The following is a 12,157-nucleotide window of genomic DNA, read 5'->3' on the forward strand; positions in this document are numbered from 1 at the left end:
TGGATTCGACCAAAACCTATCGAAACTTGTATACATAAATAAGCTTATTATACATTATATACACATTTTCATTTTCCCTAACATCTGCGGAAACCTCAGTTAAATCTTCATAAGTCATTGAGTTGTTACAACCTAAACATCAATCTTATCAAGAAAAACTTACTAAATTATTAAACCAACTTGAAAGGGTTTTAAAGTTGTTGTTCTTCAAATAAATGCATAGTTTTCCAAAACAAGTGTCTTGATTCTACAGTATGTAAACTACACCATACTACTATATTTGCTGACTGTCCAGTATATGTACACTGACTGTCCATTATTTGAAAAATGACTGTCCTTAATTAAACTATTGCACAGTCCATTCCTTAAAGTTTGAATTTATTGAATGGGTCTGCCCAAATGTGCATGTTTAGAAGGTTTATAAAGAATAAACACAACTGATCGAATTATGTATCGTATTTAAACATATATTGTTTTGAATCCGCTATTCATTTCTGTTTCGCTTCAACTGTTATATGTCGGATAACCTTTATGTTTACTCTATTCACTGTCCATGATGCACACATTGATACATAAGTTATAATTATATCCAATTTTAATATAAATAACACAAAGTTAAAGAAGCACACATTCAATGATTGATACTTTTTTGCAAAGACGGTTATAAAACACATACTATAAAATATACATGTAACGTCAATATCAATAATTCAACTAAACACCTTGCAATAAAAATAGAAAATAAATTGATGATACATACATTTGCAGTAGTTAAGAATGTCCTATAGAACAAACTCATTTTACCACATTTCATTAAACTATTTGCATCACGTGACATAAATCTGCTTAATATAAAATCGCACATCATGTTGGTCTTGGAAATTTCTAACTTCGCCCTTCTTCACCACGACTATCATGCAAGGAACTTGATTAGCTAAAACAATAAAACAGGAATAATTGTCATTAGTTCAAAAATTTACTTGGAAATAGTATTTAGGTATCAATTTAAAAAGCATCATATCTTAATAACACTCCATTTTTAAATCAGTGTAGGCTTTATTTATCCGATTAGTGCAAACATAAAGATTATATATCTTTGTTAAATGTCAATTAAAATCTTATCCAATCTTATCTTATCACCTTAAAATAGAATTGTGTATGTGGTGAAAGTGTTTTTTAGTGTTTGTAAATGTCTGTATATTTAGTCTGTTTTTGAATATATGTCATTATCGATTGTGTGTCCTTGCTTTGTACCCCTAAACAGGGTTTGTTTTTGTATTTCCGACTACTGGGCTATGTATAGTAATATATTTATGAAATATATAATGTTGTATGTCCCACAAACAGAAAACATATGATTTAAACATATTCACCAATGTCTGCTACAGTATCCACATGCTTTATCCTTCGGAGCGCATGCGCCTTTCATATCATCGAACACTTCTCCGATAGCACATTTGACCGCGCCAACGTATTTTCCTTCAAGGCAACGAGCGTAACGATCACATTGCCCAAAAGCATCCAGATAAAACCCGTCTTCTCTCGTACTGCAATCGGGCATTATTCCTCCGTGTTCTTGTGGAATCATATCCAAAGGAACGCATTCGTTCATGTCCGGATGGAAAAAATGTGGATGACCTTTTTCGTCAACTTGGCATTGGTCCGTCTTGACTGAGCGTTCCTTGTAGCATATGGCGTAGGAAGGGGTCCATAGTCTGACTGGGTCGACATTTATCCCGTCACGTTTACCTTCACAATTCGGAAATTGGTAGATGCACGGGATACAATGGGACATGGAGCACTTGTTGCGTTTGTAATTACCTGCGGAAGAGAGAATCAGGTATTCTTTGTTCTTTTATCATATGATTCTGGTCGTTTGAAATGTGAATCCATCAGTAAATAAGGTAAACAAAATAGAACGCTAATTCGTATAAGAATGTATATATTCCTGGTTAACAGAACAATATACATGTATTGTTCTTTTAAACCAGGAATATCTAAACAGATGCAAACTTACAGGCATCCTTGAATTCCGTCCTGGTTCCGCATTTAACATTCTCAAAATGGTCGCATTGTTTGGTATTTGTGTTGAACAGCTGGGGGTAGGGACATTCATCTTCGTGTTGTTCAAAAGGTTGATACATGCCTGGTGTGTTATGGACACTACAATTGTAGAAGGCGTGGCATTCCGTGGGATGGGGAAACACGCCATCACCGTCAATGTTACATCGCTCTTCTGGGCTTAGATGCCCTGAAAATCAAATATGATTATTTCCAATTGCATCGTACCTTTCATATGCAACATTGCAATAAATTGTATATTAAATGCCACTTTTTAACGCATTTCTGAGCTGCTCTAGCAAAATGGATATTCATTGCAATAGATTAGGATGTGTGTATTAATTGTTCTGGGTTGTGGTCTAAATTGTTAATCATTTGAAGTAGATATTCTGTAACAAATAACGATGTTACATTAAGTTTACATGTTAACGTGGACTCTCATGACGTCCTTCTATATTGATTAACACGAGCTGCTGGTCGACAACAGCAAACAAGAAAACAATGCAAGAACAACAACAGCGCTAGTTCTCACCTCGATCGGGCGATATTGTCATGGGGCCTCCGCTTCCCTCTGTTGTTTTCATACAGTCATCAAACGTTGAACCTTTAGGAACACACACTTTGGCGCTGGAGCTAAACACCGAGCCAGGAGGACAAGGTGGCATTTCCATGGGTTTCCCAAACACACATAGGATGTAGCCCGTACAGTCGGCCTTTCCGATGATCTGATATACACCCAGAATGCATTGCACGGGTTCGTCATGGGCAGCAATGACCAATGTTGAGGCGGCCATGGCAAACAGCGCTGTTGTTATTCCAATCATTGTGGCTTTTTGAAATTTAAATTACTTTTTTGTTTAGTATGTTACGTTGTATCAAATTTATCGGAAAGTAAAAATATTATCTAACGTTGTAAACCATGTAATGCAATGTTAAATACAATAATTAAGTCCTAGAAAGTAAGCTAAGACTTGATATGTTACTTCACAATTTGCGGTCTGGAATGGAATTATGTAGCTGGCCTCGCGTATATAAAAAACTGTAGGCGGCGCTTTGTAGCATGCTTAGCAGGTTTAATATTTGCTCTTGCAAATGCAAATACTCAATTCAATGGCTAATTCCGTTTATTATGCTCTTCAATTATGTGTTTTTTTAAAGAAAATACTATTAATATAGACGTTTGTCGCATTTGTTTGATAGCTGTAGGGATTGTAAGTTTAGTTTGACCATTTAATACTCATTAATATTTGTTATCAAATACGAAGCGAAAGATGGTTTTGTTCAGTTCTACGTTATGCCTTGTATGGAATCTTATTAATAGTTTAATCGAGTTTAAATGTCAGATTTTATCACATACAGTGAAGTTAAAAACTTATTTTAATGCAAATTGAATGGTGAGTTGCAAATATTTGCTCTCCTTTGAAATCACCAACTTACTTATTTACTATTCCCAATAGGATAGATTAGATCATATTTCAAAAATCCCCCTCTAATTTCTTGGGTTTCTGTTATTGGTGGAGCTTTGTAAAAGCAATATAGATCTTAATAAAGTTTGCCTTAATTACAGTGAACATACACATTTCAAATATCGGTTGTTTTCCCTAGGTCAATAAAAAACTGATTTCAAAAAAGTGTTTTACATTTTCAAAATGAAAAACTTACTTGAATCATGCAGGCAGTGTTCCTTATTTTGTACGTTGTCTAAGTTTTGTTACAACAGAAAATTGCCCACTAGAGTCTTTTTAAAACAAATTTTACAAATTATTTTATTACATACCAGGTCGACTTATCCTTGAAAAGGTGAAAGCGTATAGACTTCAGTCTGCTTACAGTAATTAACAACAGCATGCTGACTTCTATTAATGGAAAACTAAAGTACTGTATTTCAATAATATAATGTCGGTAGAAAAGTGTTCAAATCTACCACAAGAAAATGCACTTTCAGTCCAAAATAAGATTAACCACAATTAATAGTAGTGTTTTAATATTCCAAAAGGAATGAATAAATGTCGAAAACAATGGTTCTTATTAAGAATATCGGGTTTGATTTGAATCAAATGAACATAAAATAAGACCGTCTACCTTATGAGACTAAAGTAGACCATTGTAAACATTTAAGCATTCACCAATCGTTTACTATTTTTGCGCTTTCTGTTTTTAAATACGCGGGGACGATCTTGTTATCACTAATTAATATTTTCCAAAATTGCATTTAGTAAGTAGCTAAAGGTTTATTGGTCAAAATCAATGTTTGTTATACTTGTGTTTTATTGATTTGGAATAAGAGTGTCACTTTAAACATTGCTGTTGCTTTTGACGGTTTTGTATAACCAAGATATGTTTAGACACTTTTTTACTTTGGTACAATATTTGTTTTTTTTTAATTTTCGTCGTATAAACAATAAATGACATTTTCACATTCAATTTGTTTTGCGTTTGATATAGTATTGATACAGATAATAGTTCAAACGGGGGGATTATGTCCGCCTTGAAACCTTGATTGGGGGTTTATGTCCACCTATACAAAGATAGGTGGGAGGGATTTTGTCCAGTGTGATTTTGTCCTACACTCAGCTCAGCCCATTGATATCTTATCTTTCGAGATTTAAGCTAACACTTCCAATACAGTTCGATTATTAATAGACCATTAATGTAATACAGTGCATGTTTCATTACGGAATCTGTAGTAGATTAATACCAAGATAAGCTCACAATTATAAATAATGTGTCTGGCGTTTCCCTATCTTCGTCTGTATGTGTGTGCAGATATGTAGATTCTAATCTACTTCTTAACCCGATATGCAAACCAAAACAAATGACCACCTGATAAACTTCACAAATATTCACGCCGTTAGCATGTTTTGATATCTTAGCGAATGCCTTATAAAGTAGTCATTTGTTTTAATCTAAAACTGCATTTATCGCAATCTCTACGAGTGTTGTATTTATTAGAAAATGTGTGTCACATTGGAAGATGGTGATCACAATAATATCCTTTACATATTTTAATGTGACATCTATGTGAGTTTATTAAAATAAATTCAGAAATAAAATTGAACACATTAAAACTGTTATGTTAATTAAATAAAAGTGCTGTTTTCCTAAGAAAATAACAAACATACAGAAACATTGTTTTCTTTCATTTGATAGTTATATTGGTGTCGTTAAGTGGAATTAGATTTCGATAAATGAAAGCAACGTTGCCATCAACATTGTGCTGAAGTGCTTTTGCTTCTTAATGAGCACAGCTTGAAATAATTCAAAACACTCAACCAACTAATTAACAACCGTATCATTGACAATTGACCGTTTTCTGTCCCACTCTCACGACTGTTTAGCAATAACTGAATTGCAAATTTCCATCTCATTGTGAGAAGGGAATAAAGATGGCGAATGATGGGATTAACCTCTCAAAATTATCTGGCCACTCACTCAAAACATAAGTTCTCTTTCACTGGCACATGGTTGTGGACGTTATCAGGTGTCGGCAATGTGTAGAGTAATCAATGCTGTCTTTGCAAGGTTAACATTTATTTTGACATTCCATGGCGGCAATAAAAGGTAATGCTATTTAGAACATCTGTGTGACATATGTGTCTGTTGTTTTTTGACGTTGTGTTTTTCTCATTGAACATATGGTAGACCTTGACCAATGTACATCAAACAGGATGATTAAATGTCTTACTACTTGGTCCGTCATTGTGGTCCTCATTGGTTTCATAAATCATTCAATTGATCAATGAAGTGAACAGAGAACTCGACATAACTACACATTAATTGTTGTTCCCGAGGAGATAAATTCCCAGTACCTCTTAGATATTTCAAGTGAACTAATTTAACAACTTGGAAGTAATTATGAGCATTGCAAACACCTTAACTCAATACAATCGTGTTTTACAACCTTTAACTTTACACACTTTAATCAGGCAGGTAACATTTTTTTTACATTCTTTCAGTTATAATCGAAGATGGCCATCTGGATCCTCTCCAAAATCAAACGTTTCAAATTGTAAATAAGATATGAGGTCGACTAATCCTTGAAATAGAACGATCTCCAGACTGCAGGCAACTCTCAAATGTAGAAACGTGAATTCCCTGTATTATGATTTCTGTGTAAGACATTTGTGTTCATTTCAAGAGAGTAAATAAAAAATGATTATCAACATTTTTGCGTTTGTTTTGGTAGAATTTGATTACTGTCATTTTCAGATAAATCGCCCGTTGCGTTTGTCTCCTCATCGTTTGCAGGTTTTACAAGGCTAAAAACCTGGAGTAAATCAGTAAACAACGATTCGTTCTTGACAATGTTGTGTAGGGAGTTTTTGTATAGAGTGTTGCTTGTTTGGTGAGCTTTCCATGGATATTTGAGCTGTTTTCTATCAAATATCACTTGACATTATTGTTGAATAAAGATTACTCAACGGTATATTTTAATTATTTACAGAATTTTTGATAATTATGTAAGATATCATTTTTTTAAAATCTCAAATCACAATGTTAACAGATATTTCGCTGTTGCCGAAGTTAAAGCAAAGTAGAGTAAGGTTCGTCATTGTTCTAACTAGTTTAGAGACTCGCCGATGATAATTACTGGTTTATTCATATCACACATGAGCTGTGAATGGTTCGTATGCTAAATTGCAATTGCGTTTATTGCAATGCTACGTTGTAGCTCAGCGCTTATTGACATTGCAAGGACACTAATGTATTATGGCCCTTGACAGACTTAAAATTCCGTAAGGAGCTACTGCACTGAGCATATTTCCACAAACATACCTGAAGGTATATTGCAAAAATCTTATGAGTATATGTTTCTTTATTTCCTAATGTAATGGGTTTCCTTATGATTTGGTGAGCGCTTAAATGATTGCTTGCGTCAACAAACCTACTGGTAATGATATAATATGGAAATGTCTTACGGTTCCTATCAGTTTTGGAAACGAATAAACATTAACCATGCTGCGATGTGTTATAAGGTTGACTGCATCGTAATTGATTTAATAATGTCGTTATATGAAAATGTCTATACAGTATGCAAAGATAGGTTTGGACTTCAAATATTCTGTTGATAACTTCAATGACGTTGTTTTGCAACTTTCTTCGTATTATAACACATGTAATTTATTTCAGATCAGGCAAAGTGATAAGCTGTCTTATCTGAGTAGGACAAACTAATTTCACATACACATATGTACATGGTTCCAAGTACATATAATAGTGAAATGGTAATTATGCTCGTTCAAAACGGATGTAAGCCCTTTACACTATACTCTTGTATTTTTTTACGGTCGCATTTCATCCAAGTGAATCCAGTTATTCAGTAGAAGAGTGAAAACATCAAATGTATTGCAAAGCGTTAACTAACTTTGATATTTTAATACTGAATCAACAAAGTAATGCCTTAAAATAGTCTCATATTCTATGCCAAGGTGGACTTTTATTGCCTTCATTATCGTTTAATCTGAGTGTATAGAACACATCAATTTATTTTTTGTCAGAGATAGACTAAAGATGATTTGTTTAAAATATTGACACTTAAACTGTCCGCATAGGTGAGTGTGGTTTCCGGAAATAAAGGAGAATGCAAAACTTCAAGTCAGGCATAATAGGCAGTATGGGCATTCCTGAAAACAATAGAATGTAGAATCGAACAGTCCGGGGAGACCAGTATGGTTTCGATGAAAATAGAGAATGTGCACATAACTTGACCGGTAGGCATGTATGATTTCCTGGAAAAAAGAAGAAATAACACACAAACTGTCGGGGTAGGGATGTAAGGCGTCCTGGAAATAGGTGAATGCACACATGAACTGTCCCAAAAGGCATGTATAGTTTACTAGAAACGATTTATTGAAATAAGTAGTGCTTGTTTATGAGACGACGGTTATATGGCGCAAAATGTAATTCAATTGAACCCTCAAAAACTACAATACTCTAATAAATCTCACCGAAGTACTTGTTATTTCAAACACTAATTTATTTGAGAAGTTTATAGAAAGCATTGTTTAGATGTAATAAAAGCAGTATCTGTATTTGTCCTTGAATATCAACAACACATCGTTTTCATATTTAAAATTTTGCAACATGTTTTGGGTGGTTATCATTTTTTGTAACAAGCAAATAAGAATTTATGCTGTATTCTCACTGAGATGTTTTGCAGATGATCTGTCAAAGTTGCTTGGCTACAAATAGTTCATATACAATCAATAATTCCTTCAATGTTTTTGGTTAGGGAGTTTTTTGTCATTATTATTAGTAATTGAGAAAATGTTTTGCCATGTTTTACCATTATATTTAAATGGATTTTTGCCCATTCAATTCTAGTAAAAATATAATTACCCCTAATGTTAATATGCTTCAGAGCAACACTATTGTTATGTGATCATTTTTGTTTTATTTTCTGTTTGTAACATAGTCTTTAAAGGCATGCATGTACTTTATCTCAAATGCATTGTAGCTCTATTTAAGTTAAGAGAAAAGAACAACTCCAAACTTCGATAAAATATATAAAGTAATGCGTTATATATAATGTATACAATATGAGTGTAGATGATTGTGTATATACTAAATAAATTGCCAACAGTAGCAGAACTGTTTGTTATTAAAATGGAGTGAAAGACTTACATGTTTCATTAACACATACGAAAAACGTTTCCCGTTTACTCCTAGTATATTCCACTTAGTCATTAAGTTAACTTTAACTTTAAAGTGTCCGGCAATAACATTTCAAGCCCGCAGAGGCAGCGCCTTAGTTCATGATATTATTATTTTTACAACCTGATATGACTACTACAAATACTTATTATTATACTTCTTCATGAAAAATGTCATAATACATTTCGGACTAGAGCATATACGTCTATTAATATACATAAAGAAACAACTATCTCAAACGCAACATATCAAATTTGCTTGTTTACGGGATGTTTATTTTCTTAATATAATATATAATGATAAAAAATCATTGCATGGTTGCAAGAAAAATATGGTGTTTAAAATTATCATGAAAGAAATCTGTGTTCCAATGTGACCAAACCAATAACAGTTGCATGTTTATAGGGTAAATCTTTAAACACCTATCTTTCATTTATAATTGAACAAAACTGTTTTAATATTCGATGATGCATGTTTTAACGTACGTTTATTAAGTAGATTCGAGCCGTCCATGCATCCACGGCGGTATCGGGGCATAGGAACTGGTCGAATTGACACCGCAGTCAAAATGGATTTTAAGGATTGGAAGTATATCTTATCATACTCCAAAAAACTTTAATGTTTAATCATCATCATCTGAAGATGCATAATTTGTCGATAAAATGTAATATAATTAGCGTCCATTTTTCCAGCACTAACAGTTTTAATTCGTTTATTATATTCTTACATTTAGCTACAGAGAATGAGATTACATGTAACCGTTGGCCATTAACAAAACTCAATGCAGAGATCGATCGATCATTTCTTTAGTATAACGAAAGTTTTTGCAACATTCAAGCATCCAAAAATGAATAACTATTTTCCAGCATTTTTCATTTGACTTAATGTGTAAAACTGATTGTTTACTTTAATATCTTGGCCATTCATAAAATGACAAAGGTGTTTCCATTTCATTATATATACGTTGCGTCTTATTACAGTCCAGACTTGAAATATTATGCAATCTATCAAGCTGGAGTATTTGCCCATATTGGCTAAATATGTCACTTTATTTAATGGTTCGCATCTCTTGAGAACGAACCAGATTAGCTATCTATCAGTCGAATGTATACATCTGTATCTATTCTTTTGTGAATGGGCCATTTTAGATCGCCAACGTGTCTGTCTAGCATACATATGTAGTTTTAATTTCAGTGGGAAATTGTTCCGGATATGTTGTTGTCGAGGCCACATTAGGTTTAATAAGGAATATGCTTTGTTGATGCCAAAACTGTTGAAAATGGACAAAAAAATAAAGTAGTAGTATGACCAGGAAAAAATCTCAACTTTTAATGAAAGGCGCTTCTGTAGGCGTACAGTATACATGTTTCTATAGGTCCAAGAAACGTTTAATCTGTAATACATCACCCAAAATAAAGTAATATTTGGTTAAAATAATATCTATTTCTCTATAACATTACCAATTAGTTCTGTTTAACAAATTTGAGCATAATAAAAAATAACAGACATTTACTTCCTTGTTTATAGATATTTCATGATTGATTTAATATATTGAGACTTTTAAAAAAGTGCATGCTTTATTAAAAAAAATGTCAAGATTTTTCAGTTGGAAAAATTCGTACAAAAACCTGAACTTATTTTTCGTATTGCTTTAGTGAACACTTTTTATCTTGCTCGTCGGCATTTGGCCCAAGTTTATGGAAAGTTTCATGCATAAAGAAGCTTGTTTCATATTGCCAAACGACTAGCTTTAACATGATTCCAAGTAATAATATGAAATTAACCGTGACAATTGCCTTTAAAGGTCTCTGAATTCTTTAGATTAATAATAATAAATAATTTCTTTCAAAACAAAACTGCGGTGCAGAGATTGATCATGTTAAAACTGCCTTACGATTGTTGTTTAAACGCTCGTGGTGTTTGATGAGATAATTCCGTTTTAAGGTTATTTTGAAACGTTTGGAAACAAACCTCTTTAAACAACTAATCGCAGAATTTACGATAATTTCTCAGGAATGTTTTATGTGCGACCCTCTGTCGAAGAAGTCGCCAATTATGAAAGCCATGTTTGACCGAAGATTTTCGCGCAAACTTGAAAGGTTTTATATATTTCTGTATTAAATATTTTTATAGTTGAAAGGCAATTTGAACAGTGCGGAAAATGTGTACTTCCGTGAAAATAAGTTTATGAGATTTTTAGTTTTGTTAAAACTCGATAACACCAAATATTAACTGAATATGAATAAAAAAACTTACTCTAAGCTGCTAATCAGGTGGATTTTAGTTGTGTTACGCCTACCATTATTGTCAATAAAAGTTTCATCAAGCTGAGACATTAACGTAATACTGTTGAAATGATTGAATGAATCTTCTTAAATACATATCTTATAGGTTTAGAGTGAATAAACAAATCCTTCCTGGGTGCCCGATGGCGTGATTCTAAAGAACAAAGCTCTAAGATATATACGGTTTAAATAAAAAACAATTGACGAGAGATGACATATGAAACTTGTACAATGGTAATGAGCACTATATGTTTTTATTTAAATTTCATAGACATGGTTATACTCATCGTCTTTTCTCATTTTTTTACCGCTTGCATTACAACATATCCGGTGGGTGAAAACCACTCAGCGTGTGAAACTGGCAAGTAGTCAAATAACCCAAGGAAAAGATGATATTCGACAAATGCATATATTTAAATGCAATGCTAATTAAAACAATCATTGATATTGTAAAGATTGTTTTCAATCTTTTTACAACTAAATATTCATAGCTCATACTGATTGAAGTATGCATCGTAGTAAAACATATATATATTGAATAAATTGATACAAAAGTTATACTCACATCCGAATTAATATAAACAAGGCAGTCCAAAGGACGGCTATATCCCTCGCCGTTTGTTTTTTTCAGTATATTTTGTTTTTCTCGCAACCTGACTGGTACTTTAAATCTGACCAAAATTGTGCACAACTGGTAGTAATATAGGAAATACAAGCTGTTTGATCGGTTACCTAAATATTCTTAAACATATGAACTCATTATGAAAGGATATTTGTTAAAATTATTCATTGTGTGTGTAGTGTAGAAAAGATCAATGTTAAGAAGGAGAATGAGTCCTGGATTTATAACATCGATGAAACAGCAAGTCTTAAGTATTTTTGATAAGGTGATACATATATATTGTGGTGAGGTCATAACATTGTTTTACTGCTTTTGAAGAGAAAACACATGTTATAGATATATTATCACATTTGTGTCCATTGTTTTTTTGTAAATATTAATCTTATTGCACATAATGCAAATGCTTGGCAGAGTGCGCTAAGTATCAATATGTGCAACTTGTTTAAAACTTTCAATTAACCTTTATTTATACCTTATTTTCTATTAGCATTGTCATAATATGGACCCGAAATTTCATGATGGATTACTGGCACAA

General features: G+C 32.8%; 1 protein-coding gene across 1 annotated transcript; it reads right to left on the bottom strand.

Annotated features, from left to right (window-relative positions):
* Positions 1–288: 288 nt before the first annotated feature.
* Positions 289–3,026, bottom strand: LOC128204137 (uncharacterized). Its single transcript, XM_052905502.1, has 4 exons — positions 2,594–3,026; positions 2,018–2,251; positions 1,374–1,821; positions 289–934 (listed from the first exon to the last, which is right to left on the bottom strand). The coding sequence occupies exons 1-4, from the start codon at positions 2,883–2,885 to the stop codon at positions 931–933; spliced, it is 978 nt and encodes a 325-aa protein (XP_052761462.1). The 5' UTR covers positions 2,886–3,026; the 3' UTR covers positions 289–930.
* Between the last annotated feature and the right edge of the window lie 9,131 nt (positions 3,027–12,157).

Source organism: Mya arenaria, chromosome 10 (assembly GCF_026914265.1).
Source record: "Mya arenaria isolate MELC-2E11 chromosome 10, ASM2691426v1".
NCBI lineage: Eukaryota > Metazoa > Mollusca > Bivalvia > Myida > Myidae > Mya > Mya arenaria.